Raw genomic sequence first — 21,281 nt, 5'->3', positions numbered from 1 at the left:
GTGCCAAGGCAGAGGGCCTGGAGCCTCGGCGGCGTCTCCGGCGCACCTACCTGAACGCTGTCACCGCGCATCCCACGTAAGCGGGGCCCAGGCTGCTCTTGCCAAAGATGGGGTCGAGCTGCCAAAGAGAGGGGTGGGGGAGCTCATGATCGTGCCCCAAAGAGCTGGCATTCCTCAAGAGCAGCCCATGCCCAGTGGAACGCGAGGTGGCTGTGAAGGAGGGAGCGAGGGCAGACAGGCCGGCGCTTACCAAGGAGGTTAAGGCTTTTTGCGTCTCGTTGAATTCCCTGGAGTGGGGAGTTGCCAGCTCTTGGGTGTGGGCGAGACTGGTGAGGGTCAAGTTGAGGGTGAACCGTAGCAGGGTGGGGGCTGTAGTGGGCCTGGCTGCTACGGAAAGGAGAGCAGCGTCAGAGCGGGCCATCGCTAGACCTGCCCACCTGCAGGCAGGCCCCGCGGAGCAGGCGAGAGCCTGTGGGCAGGAAACTCTGCCGCAAGGGGCCCCGGCCATTGCCCCTTCTCCCACTACAGCCAGCTCCTGCAGATACTCACTTGGCAGCAGCGGCGGCTCGTTGTACTCTGCAAGGAGAGAGAAATGCGTTAGCTGGGCAGCAGGAGGTGGTCAAGGGGCACTCTGACAATTTTGGGGAAGGCAAGCGGGGAAAGCGAGAGCCTGGGGGACACGTCTGTGAGCCCCGTGGCCATGCTGGGAAATGAGTAAGTCGCGCTGGGCGGATGACACTGCCAGCCGTGCCTAAATCAGCCTGCAGGGAAGAGAGTCCAGCATGTTGCAGTACGGGCTGTCCGACACTCTGCATGACTCCTATCCAGGCACGGCGGACACACGCAGGGCACGGGGCAAGAAGGCTTGCTGGAGAACAGGTGCTTACCATTGACATAGAGGCTGGCCTCGTCCAGGCTGTAGGGGCCCAGCTGCGTGATGCCTTTGGTCTTGTTGCTCACTTCGTGGTAAAGGCCCACCCTGTCCAACGCCGGGGCGGAGGAGTCGTTCCTGTAGCTGCAGACGGCGTCCACCTGCGTGTTGTCCCCTTGCCTCACGGGCCTGAAGAACACAAGGCGATGCCTGAGCACGTCTTCTCTGCACCCTCTCATTGCAAGGGTAGGCGTTAGGGCTTCCTCAAGCACGTTCTTGTGGGAACGCATGCGCAGCATTCCCCACCCACACGTGGACGCTTGCCACTGCTCTCCTGGCTGCACTCTGACCCTGCGGTCGTTCCCATCGCGTCAGGCCACGCAAGGTGCCGGAGTCGTCCCGGGGCCGGGCCAGACCCTCCACGGGTGGGAGGGCGAGCAGCAGGGGCAAGCCCGGAGATGGGAGGACAACAGGGACAAGGTCCGGCCTCCGTAGCCCCAGGGGGTGGACAGAGCCGGAGCGTGCCAGGCTGCCTGAGCCTGGGACCCGCCAAGGGAATCTGCTGGGCCTGGCCCCTCACCTGAAAGCTGTCGGTTCGCATCCGAGGAAAGCAGGGCCGATGCTGGCTTCCTTCAGAAGCTGGTTGAGCTGCCAAGGGGAGGTGATTCCAAATTAACCCATTGCCCTACTCCCGCACACCTGCCAGCCCACGAGGCCAGCAGGCCTCATGGCCGTGGCAGAGCGGTGGTGGGCTGCTTACCAGGGTGCTCATGACTCTCTGGGTAGTGTTGCGCTTTGCCGAGTGAGGAATTGCCAGGTCGGAATTGTAGGGGAGATTGGTGATGGTGAAGTTGATGGTGAAACGCTCAAGGGCGGGAGCTGGTGTCCGTGTGGGGATGGCAGCTGCAAGGAGCACAGATGGGCAATGAAAAGGTGCAAGAGCCAGGCCGTCAAGGCTTTGCGTGGAGAAAGGCAAAGGTCTCCCGACAGCCACCCCTCCTTCCTGGCTCGCGTCTCGCGGCGGAAGGTCAGCGTGCTCCACACTCCCCCCGACTGCCTCAGCCAGGCAGCGGAGACCCGCGTCTTTGGACGCCAACCCTCCCCTGAAAGCTACTCACGTGGCAGCTCGGGCTGTTCGTTGTAACCTGCAAAGAGAGAGCCAGTCACGAGCTGGAGCTGGGAACGGGACGGGGGAAGGCTGCTGAGAACAAAAGGCTGCTGCAGGAGGGCAGAGAGGTGGGGAGGCCTTGGTGCCTACCGTTGACGTAGAGGCTGGCCTCGTCCAGGCTGTAGGGGCCCAGCTGCGTGATGCCTTTGGTCTTGTTGCTCACTTCGTGGTAAAGGCCCACCCTGTCCAACGCCGGGGCGGAGGAGTCGTTCCTGTAGCTGCAGACGGCGTCCACCTGCGTGTTGTCCCCTTGCCTCACGGGCCTGAAGAACACAAGGTGATGCCTGAGCACGTCTTCTGTGCACCCTCTCGTTGCAAGGGCAGGCGTTAGGGCTTCCTCAAGCACGTCCTCGTGGGAACGCATGGGCAGCATTCCCCGCCCACACGTGGACGCTTGCCACTGCTCTCCTGGCTGCACTCTGACCCTGCGGTCGTTCCCATCGCCTCAGGCCACGCAAGGTGCCGGAGTCGTCCCGGGGCCGGGCCAGACCCTCCACGGGTGGGAGGGCGAGCAGCAGGGGCAAGCCCGGAGATGGGAGGACAACAGGGACAAGGTCCTGCCTCCGTAGCCCCAGGGGGTGGACAGAGCCGGAGCGTGCCAGGCTGCCTGAGCCTGGGACCCGCCAAGGGAATCTGCTGGGCCTGGCCCCTCACCTGAAAGCTGTCGGTTCGCATCCGAGGAAAGCAGGGCCGATGCTGGCTTCCTTCAGAAGCTGGTTGAGCTGCCAAGGGGAGGTGATTCCAAATTAACCCATTGCCCTACTCCCGCACACCTGCCAGCCCACGAGGCCAGCAGGCCTCATGGCCGTGGCAGAGCGGTGGTGGGCTGCTTACCAGGGTGCTCATGACTCTCTGGGTAGTGTTGCGCTTTGCCGAGTGAGGAATTGCCAGGTCGGAATTGTAGGGGAGATTGGTGATGGTGAAGTTGATGGTGAAACGCTCAAGGGCGGGAGCTGGTGTCCGTGTGGGGATGGCAGCTGCAAGGAACACAGATGGGCAATGAAAAGGTGCAAGAGCCAGGCCGTCAAGGCTTTGCGTGGAGAAAGGCAAAGGTCTCCCGACAGCCACCCCTCCTTCCTGGCCCGCGTCTCGCGGCGGAAGGTCAGCGTGCTCCACACTCCCCCCGACTGCCTCAGCCAGGCAGCGGAGACCCGCGTCTTTGGACGCCAACCCTCCCCTGAAAGCTACTCACGTGGCAGCTCGGGCTGTTCGTTGTAACCTGCAAAGAGAGAGCCAGTCACGAGCTGGAGCTGGGAAAGGGACGGGGGAAGGCTGCTGAGAACAAAAGGCTGCTGCAGGAGGGCAGAGAGGTGGGGAGGCCTTGGTGCCTACCGTTGACGTAGAGGCTGGCCTCGTCCAGGCTGTAGGGGCCCAGCTGCGTGATGCCTTTGGTCTTGTTGCTCACTTCGTGGTAAAGGCCCACCCTGTCCAACGCCGGGGCGGAGGAGTCGTTCCTGTAGCTGCAGACGGCGTCCACCTGCGTGTTGTCCCCTTGCCTCACGGGCCTGAAGAACACAAGGTGATGCCTGAGCACGTCTTCTGTGCACCCTCTCGTTGCAAGGGCAGGCGTTAGGGCTTCCTCAAGCACGTCCTCGTGGGAACGCATGGGCGGCATTCCCCGCCCGCACGTGGACGCTTGCCACTGCTCTCCTGGCTGCACTCTGACCCTGCGGTCGTTCCCATCGCGTCAGGCCACGCAAGGTGCCGGAGTCGTCCCGGGGCCGGGCCAGACCCTCCACGGGTGGGAGGGCGAGCAGCAGGGGCAAGCCCGGAGATGGGAGGACAACAGGGACAAGGTCCTGCCTCCGTAGCCCCAGGGGGTGGACAGAGCCGGAGCGTGCCAGGCTGCCTGAGCCTGGGACCCGCCAAGGGAATCTGCTGGGCCTGGCCCCTCACCTGAAAGCTGTCGGTTCGCATCCGAGGAAAGCAGGGCCGATGCTGGCTTCCTTCAGAAGCTGGTTGAGCTGCCAAGGGGAGGTGATTCCAAATTAACCCATTGCCCTATTCCCGCACACCTGCCAGCCCACGAGGCCAGCAGGCCTCATGGCCGTGGCAGAGTGGTGGTGGGCTGCTTACCAGGGTGCTCATGACTCTCTGGGTAGTGTTGCGCTTTGCCGAGTGAGGAATTGCCAGGTCGGAATTGTAGGGGAGATTGGTGATGGTGAAGTTGATGGTGAAATGCTCAAGGGCGGGAGCTGGTGTCCGTGTGGGGATGGCAGCTGCAAGGAACACAGATGGGGAATGAAAAGGTGCAAGAGCCAGGCCGTCAAGGCTTTGGGTGGAGAAAGGCAAAGGTCTCCCGACAGCCACCCCTCCTTCCTGGCCCGCGTCTCGCGGCGGAAGGTCAGCGTGCTCCACACTCCCTCCGACTGCCTCAGCCAGGCAGCGGAGACCCGCGTCTTTGGACGCCAACCCTCCCCTGAAAGCTACTCACGTGGCAGCTCGGGCTGTTCGTTGTAACCTGCAAAGAGAGAGCCAGTCACGAGCTGGAGCTGGGAACGGGCAGAGGGGAAGGCTGCTGAGAACAAAAGGCTGCTGCAGGAGGGCAGAGAGGTGGGGAGGCCTTGGTGCCTACCGTTGACGTAGAGGCTGGCCTCGTCCAGGCTGTAGGGGCCCAGCTGCGTGATGCCTTTGGTCTTGTTGCTCACTTCGTGGTAAAGGCCCACCCTGTCCAACGCCGGGGCGGAGGAGTCGTTCCTGTAGCTGCAGACGGCGTCCACCTGCGTGTTGTCCCCTTGCCTCACGGGCCTGAAGAACACAAGGCGATGCCTGAGCACGTCTTCTGTGCACCCACTCGTTGCAAGGGCAGGCGTTAGGGCTTCCACAGCCGTCTCCTCATGGGAACGCATGCGCAGCATTCCCCACCCGCACGTGGACGCTTGCCACTGCTCTCCTGGCTGCACTCTGACCCTGCGGTCGTTCCCATCGCCTCAGGCCACGCAAGGTGCCGGAGTCGTCCCGGGGCCGGGCCAGACCCTCCACGGGTGGGAGGGCGAGCAGCAGGGGCAAGCCCGGAGATGGGAGGACAACAGGGACAAGGTCCTGCCTCCGTAGCCCCAGGGGGTGGACAGAGCCGGAGCGTGCCAGGCTGCCTGAGCCTGGGACCCGCCAAGGGAATCTGCTGGGCCTGGCCCCTCACCTGAAAGCTGTTGGTTCGCATCCGAGGAAAGCAGGGCCGATGCTGGCTTCCTTCAGAAGCTGGTTGAGCTGCCAAGGGGAGGTGATTCCAAATTAACCCATTGCCCTACTCCCGCACGCCTGCCAGCCCACGAGGCCAGCAGGCCTCATGGCCGTGGCAGAGCGGTGGTGGGCTGCTTACCAGGGTGCTCATGACTCTCTGGGTAGTGTTGCGCTTTGCCGAGTGAGGAATTGCCAGGTCGGAATTGTAGGGGAGATTGGTGATGGTGAAGTTGATGGTGAAACGCTCAAGGGCGGGAGCTGGTGTCCGTGTGGGGATGGCAGCTGCAAGGAACACAGATGGGCAATGAAAAGGTGCAAGAGCCAGGCCGTCAAGGCTTTGCGTGGAGAAAGGCAAAGGTCTCCCGACAGCCACCCCTCCTTCCTGGCCCGCGTCTCGCGGCGGAAGGTCAGCGTGCTCCACACTCCCCCCGACTGCCTCAGCCAGGCAGCGGAGACCGGCGTCTTTGGACGCCAACCCTCCCCTGAAAGCTACTCACGTGGCAGCTCGGGCTGTTCGTTGTAACCTGCAAAGAGAGAGCCAGTCATGAGCTGGAGCTGGGAACGGGCACGGGGGAAGGCTGCTGAGAACAAAAGGCTGCTGCAGGAGGGCAGAGAGGTGGGGAGGCCTTGGTGCCTACCGTTGACGTAGAGGCTGGCCTCGTCCAGGCTGTAGGGGCCCAGCTGCGTGATGCCTTTGGTCTTGTTGCTCACTTCGTGGTAAAGGCCCACCCTGTCCAACGCCGCGGCGGAGGAGTCGTTCCTGTAGCTGCAGACGGCGTCTGCCACGGTGCCGCTGCCACGCGCTTCAGCCCTGGCACAGGAAACGTGGGGTTAGTTTGGGCTGCGCGGTGCCAAGGCAGAGGGCCTGGAGCCTCGGCGGCGTCTCCGGCGCACCTACCTGAACGCTGTCACCGCGCATCCCACGTAAGCGGGGCCCAGGCTGCTCTTGCCAAAGATGGGGTCGAGCTGCCAAAGAGAGGGGTGGGGGAGCTCATGATCGTGCCCCAAAGAGCTGGCATTCCTCAAGAGCAGCCCATGCCCAGTGGAACGCGAGGTGGCTGTGAAGGAGGGAGCGAGGGCAGACAGGCCGGCGCTTACCAAGGAGGTTAAGGCTTTTTGCGTCTCGTTGAATTCCCTGGAGTGGGGAGTTGCCAGCTCTTGGGTGTGGGCGAGACTGGTGAGGGTCAAGTTGAGGGTGAACCGTAGCAGGGTGGGGGCTGTAGTGGGCCTGGCTGCTACGGAAAGGAGAGCAGCGTCAGAGCGGGCCATCGCTAGACCTGCCCGCCTGCAGGCAGGCCCCGCGGAGCAGGCGAGAGCCTGTGGGCAGGAAACTCTGCCGCAAGGGGCCCCGGCCATTGCCCCTTCTCCCACTACAGCCAGCTCCTGCAGATACTCACTTGGCAGCAGCGGCGGCTCGTTGTACTCTGCAAGGAGAGAGAAATGCGTTAGCTGGGCAGCAGGAGGTGGTCAAGGGGCAATCTGACAATTTTGGGGAAGGCAAGCGGGGAAAGCGAGAGCCTGGGGGACACGTCTGTGAGCCCCGTGGCCATGCTGGGAAATGAGTAAGTCGCGCTGGGCGGATGACACTGCCAGCCGTGCCTAAATCAGCCTGCAGGGAAGAGAGTCCAGCATGTTGCAGTACGGGCTGTCCGACACTCTGCATGACTCCTATCCAGGCACGGTGGACACACGCAGGGCACGGGGCAAAAAGGCTTGCTGGAGAACAGGTGCTTACCATTGATGTAGAGGCTGGCCTCGTCCAGGCTGTAGGGGCCCAGCTGCGTGATGCCTTTGGTCTTGTTGCTCACTTCGTGGTAAAGGCCCACCCTGTCCAACGCCGGGGCGGAGGAGTCGTTCCTGTAGCTGCAGACGGCGTCCACCTGCGTGTTGTCCCCTTGCCTCACGGGCCTGAAGAACACAAGGCGATGCCTGAGCACGTCTTCTGTGCACCCACTCGTTGCAAGGGCAGGCGTTAGGGCTTCCACAGCCGTCTCCTCATGGGAACGCATGCGCAGCATTCCCCACCCGCACGTGGACGCTTGCCACTGCTCTCCTGGCTGCACTCTGACCCTGCGGTCGTTCCCATCGCCTCAGGCCACGCAAGGTGCCGGAGTCGTCCCGGGGCCGGGCCAGACCCTCCACGGGTGGGAGGGCGAGCAGCAGGGGCAAGCCCGGAGATGGGAGGACAACAGGGACAAGGTCCTGCCTCCGTAGCCCCAGGGGGTGGACAGAGCCGGAGCGTGCCAGGCTGCCTGAGCCTGGGACCCGCCAAGGGAATCTGCTGGGCCTGGCCCCTCACCTGAAAGCTGTCGGTTCGCATCCGAGGAAAGCAGGGCCGATGCTGGCTTCCTTCAGAAGCTGGTTGAGCTGCCAAGGGGAGGTGATTCCAAATTAACCCATTGCCCTACTCCCGCACACCTGCCAGCCCACGAGGCCAGCAGGCCTCATGGCCGTGGCAGAGCGGTGGTGGGCTGCTTACCAGGGTGCTCATGACTCTCTGGGTAGTGTTGCGCTTTGCCGAGTGAGGAATTGCCAGGTCGGAATTGTAGGGGAGATTGGTGATGGTGAAGTTGATGGTGAAACGCTCAAGGGCGGGAGCTGGTGTCCGTGTGGGGATGGCAGCTGCAAGGAGCACAGATGGGCAATGAAAAGGTGCAAGAGCCAGGCCGTCAAGGCTTTGCGTGGAGAAAGGCAAAGGTCTCCCGACAGCCACCCCTCCTTCCTGGCCCGCGTCTCGCGGCGGAAGGTCAGCGTGCTCCACACTCCCCCCGACTGCCTCAGCCAGGCAGCGGAGACCCGCGTCTTTGGACGCCAACCCTCCCCTGAAAGCTACTCACGTGGCAGCTCGGGCTGTTCGTTGTAACCTGCAAAGAGAGAGCCAGTCATGAGCTGGAGCTGGGAACGGGACGGGGGAAGGCTGCTGAGAACAAAAGGCTGCTGCAGGAGGGCAGAGAGGTGGGGAGGCCTTGGTGCCTACCGTTGACGTAGAGGCTGGCCTCGTCCAGGCTGTAGGGGCCCAGCTGCGTGATGCCTTTGGTCTTGTTGCTCACTTCGTGGTAAAGGCCCACCCTGTCCAACGCCGCGGCGGAGGAGTCGTTCCTGTAGCTGCAGACGGCGTCTGCCACGGTGCCGCTGCCATGCGCTTCAGCCCTGGCACAGGAAACGTGGGGTTAGTTTGGGCTGCGCGGTGCCAAGGCAGAGGGCCTGGAGCCTCGGCGGCGTCTCCGGCGCACCTACCTGAACGCTGTCACCGCACATCCCACGTAAGCGGGGCCCAGGCTGCTCTTGCCAAAGATGGGGTCGAGCTGCCAAAGAGAGGGGTGGGGGAGCTCATGATCGTGCCCCAAAGAGCTGGCATTCCTCAAGAGCAGCCCATGCCCAGTGGAACGCGAGGTGGCTGTGAAGGAGGGATCGAGGGCAGACAGGCCGGCGCTTACCAAGGAGGTTAAGGCTTTTTGCGTCTCGTTGAATTCCCTGGAGTGGGGAGTTGCCAGCTCTTGGGTGTGGGCGAGACTGGTGAGGGTCAAGTTGAGGGTGAACCGTAGCAGGGTGGGGGCTGTAGTGGGCCTGGCTGCTACGGAAAGGAGAGCAGCGTCAGAGCGGGCCATCGCTAGACCTGCCCGCCTGCAGGCAGGCCCCGCGGAGCAGGCGAGAGCCTGTGGGCAGGAAACTCTGCCGCAAGGGGCCCCGGCCATTGCCCCTTCTCCCACTACAGCCAGCTCCTGCAGATACTCACTTGGCAGCAGCGGCGGCTCGTTGTACTCTGCAAGGAGAGAGAAATGCGTTAGCTGGGCAGCAGGAGGTGGTCAAGGGGCACTCTGACAATTTTGGGGAAGGCAAGCGGGGAAAGCGAGAGCCTGGGGGACACGTCTGTGAGCCCCGTGGCCATGCTGGGAAATGAGTAAGTCGCGCTGGGCGGATGACACTGCCAGCCGTGCCTAAATCAGCCTGCAGGGAAGAGAGTCCAGCATGTTGCAGTACGGGCTGTCCGACACTCTGCATGACTCCTATCCAGGCACGGCGGACGCACGCAGGGCACGGGGCAAGAAGGCTTGCTGGAGAACAGGTGCTTACCATTGATGTAGAGGCTGGCCTCGTCCAGGCTGTAGGGGCCCAGCTGCGTGATGCCTTTGGTCTTGTTGCTCACTTCGTGGTAAAGGCCCACCCTGTCCAACGCCGGGGCGGAGGAGTCGTTCCTGTAGCTGCAGACGGCGTCCACCTGCGTGTTGTCCCCTTGCCTCACGGGCCTGAAGAACACAAGGCGATGCCTGAGCACGTCTTCTGTGCACCCGCTCGTTGCAAGGGCAGGCGTTAGGGCTTCCACAGCCGTCTCCTCATGGGAACGCATGCGCAGCATTCCCCACCCACACGTGGACACTTGCCACTGCTCTCCTGGCTGCACTCTGACCCTGCGGTCGTTCCCATCGCCTCAGGCCACGCAAGGTGCCGGAGTCGTCCCGGGGCCGGGCCAGACCCTCCACGGGTGGGAGGGCGAGCAGCAGGGGCAAGCCCGGAGATGGGAGGACAACAGGGACAAGGTCCTGCCTCCGTAGCCCCAGGGGGTGGACAGAGCCGGAGCGTGCCAGGCTGCCTGAGCCTGGGACCCGCCAAGGGAATCTGCTGGGCCTGGCCCCTCACCTGAAAGCTGTCGGTTCGCATCCGAGGAAAGCAGGGCCGATGCTGGCTTCCTTCAGAAGCTGGTTGAGCTGCCAAGGGGAGGTGATTCCAAATTAACCCATTGCCCTACTCCCGCACACCTGCCAGCCCACGAGGCCAGCAGGCCTCATGGCCGTGGCAGAGCGGTGGTGGGCTGCTTACCAGGGTGCTCATGACTCTCTGGGTAGTGTTGCGCTTTGCCGAGTGAGGAATTGCCAGGTCGGAATTGTAGGGGAGATTGGTGATGGTGAAGTTGATGGTGAAACGCTCAAGGGCGGGAGCTGGTGTCCGTGTGGGGATGGCAGCTGCAAGGAGCACAGATGGGCAATGAAAAGGTGCAAGAGCCAGGCCGTCAAGGCTTTGCGTGGAGAAAGGCAAAGGTCTCCCGACAGCCACCCCTCCTTCCTGGCCCGCGTCTCGCGGCGGAAGGTCAGCGTGCTCCACACTCCCCCCGACTGCCTCAGCCAGGCAGCGGAGACCGGCGTCTTTGGACGCCAACCCTCCCCTGAAAGCTACTCACGTGGCAGCTCGGGCTGTTCGTTGTAACCTGCAAAGAGAGAGCCAGTCATGAGCTGGAGCTGGGAATGGGCACGGGGGAAGGCTGCTGAGAACAAAAGGCTGCTGCAGGAGGGCAGAGAGGTGGGGAGGCCTTGGTGCCTACCGTTGACGTAGAGGCTGGCCTCGTCCAGGCTGTAGGGGCCCAGCTGCGTGATGCCTTTGGTCTTGTTGCTCACTTCGTGGTAAAGGCCCACCCTGTCCAACGCCGCGGCGGAGGAGTCGTTCCTGTAGCTGCAGACGGCGTCTGCCACGGTGCCGCTGCCACGCGCTTCAGCCCTGGCACAGGAAACGTGGGGTTAGTTTGGGCTGCGCGGTGCCAAGGCAGAGGGCCTGGAGCCTCGGCGGCGTCTCCGGCGCACCTACCTGAACGCTGTCACCGCGCATCCCACGTAAGCGGGGCCCAGGCTGCTCTTGCCAAAGATGGGGTCGAGCTGCCAAAGAGAGGGGTGGGGGAGCTCATGATCGTGCCCCAAAGAGCTGGCATTCCTCAAGAGCAGCCCATGCCCAGTGGAACGCGAGGTGGCTGTGAAGGAGGGAGCGAGGGCAGACAGGCCGGCGCTTACCAAGGAGGTTAAGGCTTTTTGCGTCTCGTTGAATTCCCTGGAGTGGGGAGTTGCCAGCTCTTGGGTGTGGGCGAGACTGGTGAGGGTCAAGTTGAGGGTGAACCGTAGCAGGGTGGGGGCTGTAGTGGGCCTGGCTGCTACGGAAAGGAGAGCAGCGTCAGAGCGGGCCATCGCTAGACCTGCCCGCCTGCAGGCAGGCCCCGCGGAGCAGGCGAGAGCCCGTGGGCAGGAAACTCTGCCGCAAGGGGCCCCGGCCATTGCCCCTTCTCCCACTACAGCCAGCTCCTGCAGATACTCACTTGGCAGCAGCGGCGGCTCGTTGTACTCTGCAAGGAGAGAGAAATGCGTTAGCTGGGCAGCAGGAGGTGGTCAAGGGGCACTCTGACAATTTTGGGGAAGGCAAGCGGGGAAAGCGAGAGCCTGGGGGACACGTCTGTGAGCCCCGTGGCCATGCTGGGAAATGAGTAAGTCGCGCTGGGCGGATGACACTGCCAGCCGTGCCTAAATCAGCCTGCAGGGAAGAGAGTCCAGCATGTTGCAGTACGGGCTGTCCGACACTCTGCATGACTCCTATCCAGGCACGGCGGACGCACGCAGGGCACGGGGCAAGAAGGCTTGCTGGAGAACAGGTGCTTACCATTGACGTAGAGGCTGGCCTCGTCCAGGCTGTAGGGGCCCAGCTGCGTGATGCCTTTGGTCTTGTTGCTCACTTCGTGGTAAAGGCCCACCCTGTCCAACGCCGGGGCGGAGGAGTCGTTCCTGTAGCTGCAGACGGCGTCCACCTGCGTGTTGTCCCCTTGCCTCACGGGCCTGAAGAACACAAGGCGATGCCTGAGCACGTCTTCTGTGCACCCGCTCGTTGCAAGGGCAGGCGTTAGGGCTTCCTCAAGCACGTTCTTGTGGGAACGCATGCGCAGCATTCCCCACCCACACGTGGACACTTGCCACTGCTCTCCTGGCTGCACTCTGACCCTGCGGTCGTTCCCATCGCCTCAGGCCACGCAAGGTGCCGGAGTCGTCCCGGGGCCGGGCCAGACCCTCCACGGGTGGGAGGGCGAGCAGCAGGGGCAAGCCCGGAGATGGGAGGACAACAGGGACAAGGTCCTGCCTCCGTAGCCCCAGGGGGTGGACAGAGCCGGAGCGTGCCAGGCTGCCTGAGCCTGGGACCCGCCAAGGGAATCTGCTGGGCCTGGCCCCTCACCTGAAAGCTGTCGGTTCGCATCCGAGGAAAGCAGGGCCGATGCTGGCTTCCTTCAGAAGCTGGTTGAGCTGCCAAGGGGAGGTGATTCCAAATTAACCCATTGCCCTACTCCCGCACACCTGCCAGCCCACGAGGCCAGCAGGCCTCATGGCCGTGGCAGAGCGGTGGTGGGCTGCTTACCAGGGTGCTCATGACTCTCTGGGTAGTGTTGCGCTTTGCCGAGTGAGGAATTGCCAGGTCGGAATTGTAGGGGAGATTGGTGATGGTGAAGTTGATGGTGAAACGCTCAAGGGCGGGAGCTGGTGTCCGTGTGGGGATGGCAGCTGCAAGGAGCACAGATGGGCAATGAAAAGGTGCAAGAGCCAGGCCGTCAAGGCTTTGCGTGGAGAAAGGCAAAGGTCTCCCGACAGCCACCCCTCCTTCCTGGCCCGCGTCTCGTGGCGGAAGGTCAGCGTGCTCCACACTCCCCCCGACTGCCTCAGCCAGGCAGCAGAGACCCGCGTCTTTGGACGCCAACCCTCCCCTGAAAGCTACTCACGTGGCAGCTCGGGCTGTTCGTTGTAACCTGCAAAGAGAGAGCCAGTCATGAGCTGGAGCTGGGAACGGGCACGGGGGAAGGCTGCTGAGAACAAAAGGCTGCTGCAGGAGGGCAGAGAGGTGGGGAGGCCTTGGTGCCTACCGTTGACGTAGAGGCTGGCCTCGTCCAGGCTGTAGGGGCCCAGCTGCGTGATGCCTTTGGTCTTGTTGCTCACTTCGTGGTAAAGGCCCACCCTGTCCAACGCCGCGGCGGAGGAGTCGTTCCTGTAGCTGCAGACGGCGTCTGCCACGGTGCCGCTGCCATGTGCTTCAGCCCTGGCACAGGAAACGTGGGGTTAGCTTGGGCTGCGCGGTGCCAAGGCAGAGGGCCTGGAGCCTCGGCGGCGTCTCCGGCGCACCTACCTGAACGCTGTCACCGCACATCCCACGTAAGCGGGGCCCAGGCTGCTCTTGCCAAAGATGGGGTCGAGCTGCCAAAGAGAGGGGTGGGGGAGCTCATGATCGTGCCCCAAAGAGCTGGCATTCCTCAAGAGCAGCCCATGCCCAGTGGAACGCGAGGTGGCTGTGAAGGAGGGAGCGAGGGCAGACAGGCCGGCGCTTACCAAGGAGGTTAAGGCTTTTTGCGTCTCGTTGAATTCCCTGGAGTGGGGAGTTGCCAGCTCTTGGGTGTGGGCGAGACTGGTGAGGGTCAAGTTGAGGGTGAACCGTAGCAGGGTGGGGGCTGTAGTGGGCCTGGCTGCTACGGAAAGGAGAGCAGCGTCAGAGCAGGCCATCGCTAGACCTGCCCGCCTGCAGGCAGGCCCCGCGGAGCAGGCGAGAGCCTGTGGGCAGGAAACTCTGCCGCAAGGGGCCCCGGCCATTGCCCCTTCTCCCACTACAGCCAGCTCCTGCAGATACTCACTTGGCAGCAGCGGCGGCTCGTTGTACTCTGCAAGGAGAGAGAAATGCGTTAGCTGGGCAGCAGGAGGTGGTCAAGGGGCACTCTGACAATTTTGAGGAAGGCAAGCGGGGAAAGCGAGAGCCTGGGGGACACGTCTGTGAGCCCCGTGGCCATGCTGGGAAATGAGTAAGTCGCGCTGGGCGGATGACACTGCCAGCCGTGCCTAAATCAGCCTGCAGGGAAGAGAGTCCAGCATGTTGCAGTACGGGCTGTCCGACACTCTGCATGACTCCTATCCAGGCACGGCGGACGCACGCAGGGCACAGGGCAAAAAGGCGTGCCGGAGAACAGGTGCTTACCATTGATGTAGAGGCTGGCCTCGTCCAGGCTGTAGGGGCCCAGCTGCGTGATGCCTTTGGTCTTGTTGCTCACTTCGTGGTAAAGGCCCACCCTGTCCAACGGCGGGGCGGAGGAGTCGTTCCTGTAGCTGCAGACGGCGTCCACCTGCGTGTTGTCCCCTTGCCTCACGGGCCTGAAGAACACAAGGCGATGCCTGAGCACGTCTTCTGTGCACCCTCTCATTGCAAGGGCAGGCGTTAGGGCTTCCTCAAGCACGTTCTTGTGGGAACGCATGCGCAGCATTCCCCACCCACACGTGGACGCTTGCCACTGCTCTCCTGGCTGCACTCTGACCCTGCGGTCGTTCCCATCGCGTCAGGCCACGCAAGGTGCCGGAGTCGTCCCGGGGCCGGGCCAGACCCTCCACGGGTGGGAGGGCGAGCAGCAGGGGCAAGCCCAGAGATGGGAGGACAACAGGGACAAGGTCCTGCCTCCGTAGCCCCAGGGGGTGGACAGAGCCGGAGCGTGCCAGGCTGCCTGAGCCTGGGACCCGCCAAGGGAATCTGCTGGGCCTGGCCCCTCACCTGAAAGCTGTCGGTTCGCATCCGAGGAAAGCAGGGCCGATGCTGGCTTCCTTCAGAAGCTGGTTGAGCTGCCAAGGGGAGGTGATTCCAAATTAACCCATTGCCCTACTCCCGCACACCTGCCAGCCCACGAGGCCAGCAGGCCTCATGGCCGTGGCAGAGCGGTGGTGGGCTGCTTACCAGGGTGCTCATGACTCTCTGGGTAGTGTTGCGCTTTGCCGAGTGAGGAATTGCCAGGTCGGAATTGTAGGGGAGATTGGTGATGGTGAAGTTGATGGTGAAATGCTCAAGGGCGGGAGCTGGTGTCCGTGTGGGGATGGCAGCTGCAAGGAGCACAGATGGGCAATGAAAAGGTGCAAGAGCCAGGCCGTCAAGGCTTTGGGTGGAGAAAGGCAAAGGTCTCCCGACAGCCACCCCTCCTTCCTGGCCCGCGTCTCGCGGCGGAAGGTCAGCGTGCTCCACACTCCCCCCGACTGCCTCAGCCAGGCAGCAGAGACCCGCGTCTTTGGACGCCAACCCTCCCCTGAAAGCTACTCACGTGGCAGCTCGGGCTGTTCGTTGTAACCTGCAAAGAGAGAGCCAGTCATGAGCTGGAGCTGGGAACGGGCACGGGGGAAGGCTGCTGAGAACAAAAGGCTGCTGCAGGAGGGCAGAGAGGTGGGGAGGCCTTGGTGCCTACCGTTGACGTAGAGGCTGGCCTCGTCCAGGCTGTAGGGGCCCAGCTGCGTGATGCCTTTGGTCTTGTTGCTCACTTCGTGGTAAAGGCCCACCCTGTCCAACGCCGCGGCGGAGGAGTCGTTCCTGTAGCTGCAGACGGCGTCTGCCACGGTGCCGCTGCCACGCGCTTCAGCCCTGGCACAGGAAACGTGGGGTTAGTTTGGGCTGCGCGGTGCCAAGGCAGAGGGCCTGGAGCCTCGGCGGCGTCTCCGGCGCACCTACCTGAACGCTGTCACCGCACATCCCACGTAAGCGGGGCCCAGGCTGCTCTTGCCAAAGATGGGGTCGAGCTGCCAAAGAGAGGGGTGGGGGAGCTCATGATCGTGCCCCAAAGAGCTGGCATTCCTCAAGAGCAGCCCATGCCCAGTGGAACGCGAGGTGGCTGTGAAGGAGGGAGCGAGGGCAGACAGGCCGGCGCTTACCAAGGAGGTTAAGGCTTTTTGCGTCTCGTTGAATTCCCTGGAGTGGGGAGTTGCCAGCTCTTGGGTGTGGGCGAGACTGGTGAGGGTCAAGTTGAGGGTGAACCGTAGCAGGGTGGGGGCTGTAGTGGGCCTGGCTGCTACGGAAAGGAGAGCAGCGTCAGAGCGGGCCATCGCTAGACCTGCCCGCCTGCAGGCAGGCCCCGCGGAGCAGGCGAGAGAGCCTGTGGGCAGGAAACTCTGCCCCAAGGGGCCCCGGCCATTGCCCCTTCTCCCACTACAGCCAGCTCCTGCAGATACTCACTTGGCAGCAGCGGCGGCTCGTTGTACTCTGCAAGGAGAGAGAAATGCGTTAGCTGGGCAGCAGGAGGTGGTCAAGGGGCACTCTGACAATTTTGGGGAAGGCAAGCGGGGAAAGCGAGAGCCTGGGGGACACGTCTGTGAGCCCCGTGGCCATGCTGGGAAATGAGTAAGTCGCGCTGGGCGGATGACACTGCCAGCCGTGCCTAAATCAGCCTGCAGGGAAGAGAGTCCAGCATGTTGCAGTACGGGCTGTCCGACACTCTGCATGACTCCTATCCAGGCACGGCAGACGCACGCAGGGCACGGGGCAAAAAGGCTTGCCGGAGAACAGGTGCTTACCATTGACGTAGAGGCTGGCCTCGTCCAGGCTGTAGGGGCCCAGCTGCGTGATGCCTTTGGTCTTGTTGCTCACTTCGTGGTAAAGGCCCACCCTGTCCAACGCCGGGGCGGAGGAGTCGTTCCTGTAGCTGCAGACGGCGTCCACCTGCGTGTTGTCCCCTTGCCTCACGGGCCTGAAGAACACAAGGCGATGCCTGAGCACGTCTTCTCTGCACCCACTCGTTGCAAGGGCAGGCGTTAGGGCTTCCACAGCCGTCTCCTCATGGGAACGCATGCACGGCATTCCCCGCCCACACGTGGACGCTTGCCACTGCTCTCCTGGCTGCACTCTGACCCTGCGGTCGTTCCCATCGCCTCAGGCCACGCAAGGTGCCGGAGTCGTCCCGGGGCCGGGCCAGACCCTCCACGGGTGGGAGGGCGAGCAGCAGGGGCAAGCCCGGAGATGGGAGGACAACAGGGACAAGGTCCTGCCTCCGTAGCCCCAGGGGGTGGACAGAGCCGGAGCGTGCCAGGCTGCCTGAGCCTGGGACCCGCCAAGGGAATCTGCTGGGCCTGGCCCCTCACCTGAAAGCTGTCGGTTCGCATCCGAGGAAAGCAGGGCCGATGCTGGCTTCCTTCAGAAGCTGGTTGAGCTGCCAAGGGGAGGTGATTCCAAATTAACCCATTGCCCTACTCCCGCACACCTGCCAGCCCACGAGGCCAGCAGGCCTCATGGCCGTGGCAGAGCGGTGGTGGGCTGCTTACCAGGGTGCTCATGACTCTCTGGGTAGTGTTGCGCTTTGCCGAGTGAGGAATTGCCAGGTCGGAATTGTAGGGGAGATTGGTGATGGTGAAGTTGATGGTGAAACGCTCAAGGGCGGGAGCTGGTGTCCGTGTGGGGATGGCAGCTGCAAGGAGCACAGATGGGCAATGAAAAGGTGCAAGAGCCAGGCCGTCAAGGCTTTGCGTGGAGAAAGGCAAAGGTCTCCCGACAGCCACCCCTCCTTCCTGGCCCGCGTCTCGTGGCGGAAGGTCAGCGTGCTCCACACTCCCCCCGACTGCCTCAGCCAGGCAGCAGAGACCCGCGTCTTTGGACGCCAACCCTCCCCTGAAAGCTACTCACGTGGCAGCTCGGGCTGTTCGTTGTAACCTGCAAAGAGAGAGCCAGTCATGAGCTGGAGCTGGGAACGGGCACGGGGGAAGGCTGCTGAGAACAAAAGGCTGCTGCAGGAGGGCAGAGAGGTGGGGAGGCCTTGGTGCCTACCGTTGACGTAGAGGCTGGCCTCGTCCAGGCTGTAGGGGCCCAGCTGCGTGATGCCTTTGGTCTTGTTGCTCACTTCGTGGTAAAGGCCCACCCTGTCCAACGCCGCGGCGGAGGAGTCGTTCCTGTAGCTGCAGACGGCGTCTGCCACGGTGCCGCTGCCACGCGCTTCAGCCCTGGCACAGGAAACGTGGGGTTAGCTTGGGCTGCGCGGTGCCAAGGCAGAGGGCCTGGAGCCTCGGCGGCGTCTCCGGCGCACCTACCTGAACGCTGTCACCGCACATCCCACGTAAGCGGGGCCCAGGCTGCTCTTGCCAAAGATGGGGTCGAGCTGCCAAAGAGAGGGGTGGGGGAGCTCATGATCGTGCCCCAAAGAGCTGGCATTCCTCAAGAGCAGCCCATGCCCAGTGGAACGCGAGGTGGCTGTGAAGGAGGGAGCGAGGGCAGACAGGCCGGCGCTTACCAAGGAGGTTAAGGCTTTTTGCGTCTCGTTGAATTCCCTGGAGTGGGGAGTTGCCAGCTCTTGGGTGTGGGCGAGACTGGTGAGGGTCAAGTTGAGGGTGAACCGTAGCAGGGTGGGGGCTGTAGTGGGCCTGGCTGCTACGGAAAGGAGAGCAGCGTCAGAGCAGGCCATCGCTAGACCTGCCCGCCTGCAGGCAGGCCCCGCGGAGCAGGCGAGAGCCTGTGGGCAGGAAACTCTGCCGCAAGGGGCCCCGGCCATTGCCCCTTCTCCCACTACAGCCAGCTCCTGCAGATACTCACTTGGCAGCAGCGGCGGCTCGTTGTACTCTGCAAGGAGAGAGAAATGCGTTAGCTGGGCAGCAGGAGGTGGTCAAGGGGCACTCTGACAATTTTGAGGAAGGCAAGCGGGGAAAGCGAGAGCCTGGGGGACACGTCTGTGAGCCCCGTGGCCATGCTGGGAAATGAGTAAGTCGCGCTGGGCGGATGACACTGCCAGCCGTGCCTAAATCAGCCTGCAGGGAAGAGAGTCCAGCATGTTGCAGTACGGGCTGTCCGACACTCTGCATGACTCCTATCCAGGCACGGCGGACGCACGCAGGGCACAGGGCAAAAAGGCTTGCCGGAGAACAGGTGCTTACCATTGATGTAGAGGCTGGCCTCGTCCAGGCTGTAGGGGCCCAGCTGCGTGATGCCTTTGGTCTTGTTGCTCACTTCGTGGTAAAGGCCCACCCTGTCCAACGGCGGGGCGGAGGAGTCGTTCCTGTAGCTGCAGACGGCGTCCACCTGCGTGTTGTCCCCTTGCCTCACGGGCCTGAAGAACACAAGGCGATGCCTGAGCACGTCTTCTGTGCACCCTCTCATTGCAAGGGCAGGCGTTAGGGCTTCCTCAAGCACGTTCCTGTGGGAACGCATGCGCAGCATTCCCCACCCACACGTGGACGCTTGCCACTGCTCTCCTGGCTGCACTCTGACCCTGCGGTCGTTCCCATCGCGTCAGGCCACGCAAGGTGCCGGAGTCGTCCCGGGGCCGGGCCAGACCCTCCACGGGTGGGAGGGCGAGCAGCAGGGGCAAGCCCGGAGATGGGAGGACAACAGGGACAAGGTCCTGCCTCCGTAGCCCCAGGGGGTGGACAGAGCCGGAGCGTGCCAGGCTGCCTGAGCCTGGGACCCGCCAAGGGAATCTGCTGGGCCTGGCCCCTCACCTGAAAGCTGTCGGTTCGCATCCGAGGAAAGCAGGGCCGATGCTGGCTTCCTTCAGAAGCTGGTTGAGCTGCCAAGGGGAGGTGATTCCAAATTAACCCATTGCCCTACTCCCGCACACCTGCCAGCCCACGAGGCCAGCAGGCCTCATGGCCGTGGCAGAGCGGTGGTGGGCTGCTTACCAGGGTGCTCATGACTCTCTGGGTAGTGTTGCGCTTTGCCGAGTGAGGAATTGCCAGGTCGGAATTGTAGGGGAGATTGGTGATGGTGAAGTTGATGGTGAAATGCTCAAGGGCGGGAGCTGGTGTCCGTGTGGGGATGGCAGCTGCAAGGAGCACAGATGGGCAATGAAAAGGTGCAAGAGCCAGGCCGTCAAGGCTTTGCGTGGAGAAAGGCAAAGGTCTCCCGACAGCCACCCCTCCTTCCTGGCCCGCGTCTCGCGGCGGAAGGTCAGCGTGCTCCACACTCCCCCCGACTGCCTCAGCCAGGCAGCAGAGACCCGCGTCTTTGGACGCCAACCCTCCCCTGAAAGCTACTCACGTGGCAGCTCGGGCTGTTCGTTGTAACCTGCAAAGAGAGAGCCAGTCATGAGCTGGAGCTGGGAACGGGCACGGGGGAAGGCTGCTGAGAACAAAAGGCTGCTGCAGGAGGGCAGAGAGGTGGGGAGGCCTTGGTGCCTACCGTTGACGTAGAGGCTGGCCTCGTCCAGGCTGTAGGGGCCCAGCTGCGTGATGCCTTTGGTCTTGTTGCTCACTTCGTGGTAAAGGCCCACCCTGTCCAACGCCGCGGCGGAGGAGTCGTTCCTGTAGCTGCAGACGGCGTCTGCCACGGTGCCGCTGCCACGCGCTTCAGCCCTGGCACAGGAAACGTGGGGTTAGTTTGGGCTGCGCGGTGCCAAGGCAGAGGGCCTGGAGCCTCGGCGGCGTCTCCGGCGCACCTACCTGAACGCTGTCACCGCGCATCCCACGTAAGCGGGGCCCAGGCTGCTCTTGCCAAAGATGGGGTCGAGCTGCCAAAGAGAGGGGTGGGGGAGCTCATGATCGTGCCCCAAAGAGCTGGCATTCCTCAAGAGCAGCCCATGCCCAGTGGAACGCGAGGTGGCTGTGAAGGAGGGAGCGAGGGCAGACAGGCCGGCGCTTACCAAGGAGGTTAAGGCTTTTTGCGTCTCGTTGAATTCCCTGGAGTGGGGAGTTGCCAGCTCTTGGGTGTGGGCGAGACTGGTGAGGGTCAAGTTGAGGGTGAACCGTAGCAGGGTGGGGGCTGTAGTGGGCCTGGCTGCTACGGAAAGGAGAGCAGCGTCAGAGCGGGCCATCGCTAGACCTGCCCACCTGCAGGCAGGCCCCGCGGAGCAGGCGAGAGCCTGTGGGCAGGAAACTCTGCCGCAAGGGGCCCCGGCCATTGCCCCTTCTCCCACTACAGCCAGCTCCTGCAGATACTCACTTGGCAGCAGCGGCGGCTCGTTGTACTCTGCAAGGAGAGAGAAATGCGTTAGCTGGGCAGCAGGAGGTGGTCAAGGGGCACTCTGACAATTTTGGGGAAGGCAAGCGGGGAAAGCGAGAGCCTGGGGGACATGTCTGTGAGCCCCGTGGCCATGCTGGGAAATGAGTAAGTCGCGCTGGGCGGATGACACTGCCAGCCGTGCCTAAATCAGCCTGCAGGGAAGAGAGTCCAGCATGTTGCAGTACGGGCTGTCCGACACTCTGCATGACTCCTATCCAGGCACGGCGGACGCACGCAGGGCACGGGGCAAAAAGGCTTGCCGGAGAACAGGTGCTTACCATTGACGTAGAGGCTGGCCTCGTCCAGGCTGTAGGGGCCCAGCTGCGTGATGCCTTTGGTCTTGTTGCTCACTTCGTGGTAAAGGCCCACCCTGTCCAACGCCGGGGCGGAGGAGTCGTTCCTGTAGCTGCAGACGGCGTCCACCTGCGTGTTGTCCCCTTGCCTCACGGGCCTGAAGAACACAAGGCGATGCCTGAGCACGTCTTCTGTGCACCCGCTCGTTGCAAGGGCAGGCGTTAGGGCTTCCACAGCCGTCTCCTCATGGGAACGCATGCACGGCATTCC

The 21,281-nt window shown here is 63.2% G+C and overlaps 1 protein-coding gene across 1 annotated transcript in view; it reads right to left on the bottom strand.

The window, feature by feature from the left end:
* Window positions 1-21,281, bottom strand: part of MUC16 (mucin 16, cell surface associated) — a 46,537-nt gene that overhangs the window by 18,681 nt on the left and 6,575 nt on the right. The window contains exons 20-91 of the mRNA XM_064497259.1: window positions 20,996-21,168; window positions 20,658-20,684; window positions 20,359-20,495; window positions 20,159-20,226; window positions 19,899-20,071; window positions 19,758-19,784; window positions 19,400-19,542; window positions 19,220-19,287; window positions 18,656-18,828; window positions 18,318-18,344; window positions 18,019-18,155; window positions 17,819-17,886; window positions 17,559-17,731; window positions 17,418-17,444; window positions 17,060-17,202; window positions 16,880-16,947; window positions 16,316-16,488; window positions 15,978-16,004; window positions 15,677-15,813; window positions 15,477-15,544; window positions 15,217-15,389; window positions 15,076-15,102; window positions 14,718-14,860; window positions 14,538-14,605; window positions 13,974-14,146; window positions 13,636-13,662; window positions 13,337-13,473; window positions 13,137-13,204; window positions 12,877-13,049; window positions 12,736-12,762; window positions 12,378-12,520; window positions 12,198-12,265; window positions 11,634-11,806; window positions 11,296-11,322; window positions 10,997-11,133; window positions 10,797-10,864; window positions 10,537-10,709; window positions 10,396-10,422; window positions 10,038-10,180; window positions 9,858-9,925; window positions 9,294-9,466; window positions 8,956-8,982; window positions 8,657-8,793; window positions 8,457-8,524; window positions 8,197-8,369; window positions 8,057-8,083; window positions 7,699-7,841; window positions 7,519-7,586; window positions 6,955-7,127; window positions 6,617-6,643; window positions 6,318-6,454; window positions 6,118-6,185; window positions 5,858-6,030; window positions 5,717-5,743; window positions 5,359-5,501; window positions 5,179-5,246; window positions 4,615-4,787; window positions 4,474-4,500; window positions 4,116-4,258; window positions 3,936-4,003; window positions 3,372-3,544; window positions 3,232-3,258; window positions 2,874-3,016; window positions 2,694-2,761; window positions 2,130-2,302; window positions 1,990-2,016; window positions 1,632-1,774; window positions 1,452-1,519; window positions 888-1,060; window positions 550-576; window positions 251-387; window positions 51-118 (exon numbers count right to left, since the gene is read on the bottom strand). Coding sequence (XP_064353329.1) covers window positions 51-118; window positions 251-387; window positions 550-576; window positions 888-1,060; window positions 1,452-1,519; window positions 1,632-1,774; window positions 1,990-2,016; window positions 2,130-2,302; window positions 2,694-2,761; window positions 2,874-3,016; window positions 3,232-3,258; window positions 3,372-3,544; window positions 3,936-4,003; window positions 4,116-4,258; window positions 4,474-4,500; window positions 4,615-4,787; window positions 5,179-5,246; window positions 5,359-5,501; window positions 5,717-5,743; window positions 5,858-6,030; window positions 6,118-6,185; window positions 6,318-6,454; window positions 6,617-6,643; window positions 6,955-7,127; window positions 7,519-7,586; window positions 7,699-7,841; window positions 8,057-8,083; window positions 8,197-8,369; window positions 8,457-8,524; window positions 8,657-8,793; window positions 8,956-8,982; window positions 9,294-9,466; window positions 9,858-9,925; window positions 10,038-10,180; window positions 10,396-10,422; window positions 10,537-10,709; window positions 10,797-10,864; window positions 10,997-11,133; window positions 11,296-11,322; window positions 11,634-11,806; window positions 12,198-12,265; window positions 12,378-12,520; window positions 12,736-12,762; window positions 12,877-13,049; window positions 13,137-13,204; window positions 13,337-13,473; window positions 13,636-13,662; window positions 13,974-14,146; window positions 14,538-14,605; window positions 14,718-14,860; window positions 15,076-15,102; window positions 15,217-15,389; window positions 15,477-15,544; window positions 15,677-15,813; window positions 15,978-16,004; window positions 16,316-16,488; window positions 16,880-16,947; window positions 17,060-17,202; window positions 17,418-17,444; window positions 17,559-17,731; window positions 17,819-17,886; window positions 18,019-18,155; window positions 18,318-18,344; window positions 18,656-18,828; window positions 19,220-19,287; window positions 19,400-19,542; window positions 19,758-19,784; window positions 19,899-20,071; window positions 20,159-20,226; window positions 20,359-20,495; window positions 20,658-20,684; window positions 20,996-21,168 — 7,350 coding nt within the window. The remainder of the gene's footprint in view (window positions 1-50; window positions 119-250; window positions 388-549; window positions 577-887; window positions 1,061-1,451; window positions 1,520-1,631; window positions 1,775-1,989; window positions 2,017-2,129; window positions 2,303-2,693; window positions 2,762-2,873; window positions 3,017-3,231; window positions 3,259-3,371; window positions 3,545-3,935; window positions 4,004-4,115; window positions 4,259-4,473; window positions 4,501-4,614; window positions 4,788-5,178; window positions 5,247-5,358; window positions 5,502-5,716; window positions 5,744-5,857; window positions 6,031-6,117; window positions 6,186-6,317; window positions 6,455-6,616; window positions 6,644-6,954; window positions 7,128-7,518; window positions 7,587-7,698; window positions 7,842-8,056; window positions 8,084-8,196; window positions 8,370-8,456; window positions 8,525-8,656; window positions 8,794-8,955; window positions 8,983-9,293; window positions 9,467-9,857; window positions 9,926-10,037; window positions 10,181-10,395; window positions 10,423-10,536; window positions 10,710-10,796; window positions 10,865-10,996; window positions 11,134-11,295; window positions 11,323-11,633; window positions 11,807-12,197; window positions 12,266-12,377; window positions 12,521-12,735; window positions 12,763-12,876; window positions 13,050-13,136; window positions 13,205-13,336; window positions 13,474-13,635; window positions 13,663-13,973; window positions 14,147-14,537; window positions 14,606-14,717; window positions 14,861-15,075; window positions 15,103-15,216; window positions 15,390-15,476; window positions 15,545-15,676; window positions 15,814-15,977; window positions 16,005-16,315; window positions 16,489-16,879; window positions 16,948-17,059; window positions 17,203-17,417; window positions 17,445-17,558; window positions 17,732-17,818; window positions 17,887-18,018; window positions 18,156-18,317; window positions 18,345-18,655; window positions 18,829-19,219; window positions 19,288-19,399; window positions 19,543-19,757; window positions 19,785-19,898; window positions 20,072-20,158; window positions 20,227-20,358; window positions 20,496-20,657; window positions 20,685-20,995; window positions 21,169-21,281) is intronic.

Source organism: Dromaius novaehollandiae, chromosome 25 (genome assembly GCF_036370855.1).
Source record: "Dromaius novaehollandiae isolate bDroNov1 chromosome 25, bDroNov1.hap1, whole genome shotgun sequence".
Taxonomy (NCBI): domain Eukaryota; kingdom Metazoa; phylum Chordata; class Aves; order Casuariiformes; family Dromaiidae; genus Dromaius; species Dromaius novaehollandiae.
The sequence above is the reverse complement of the archived record's forward strand: the minus strand, read 5'-3'. Positions and strand labels throughout refer to the sequence as shown.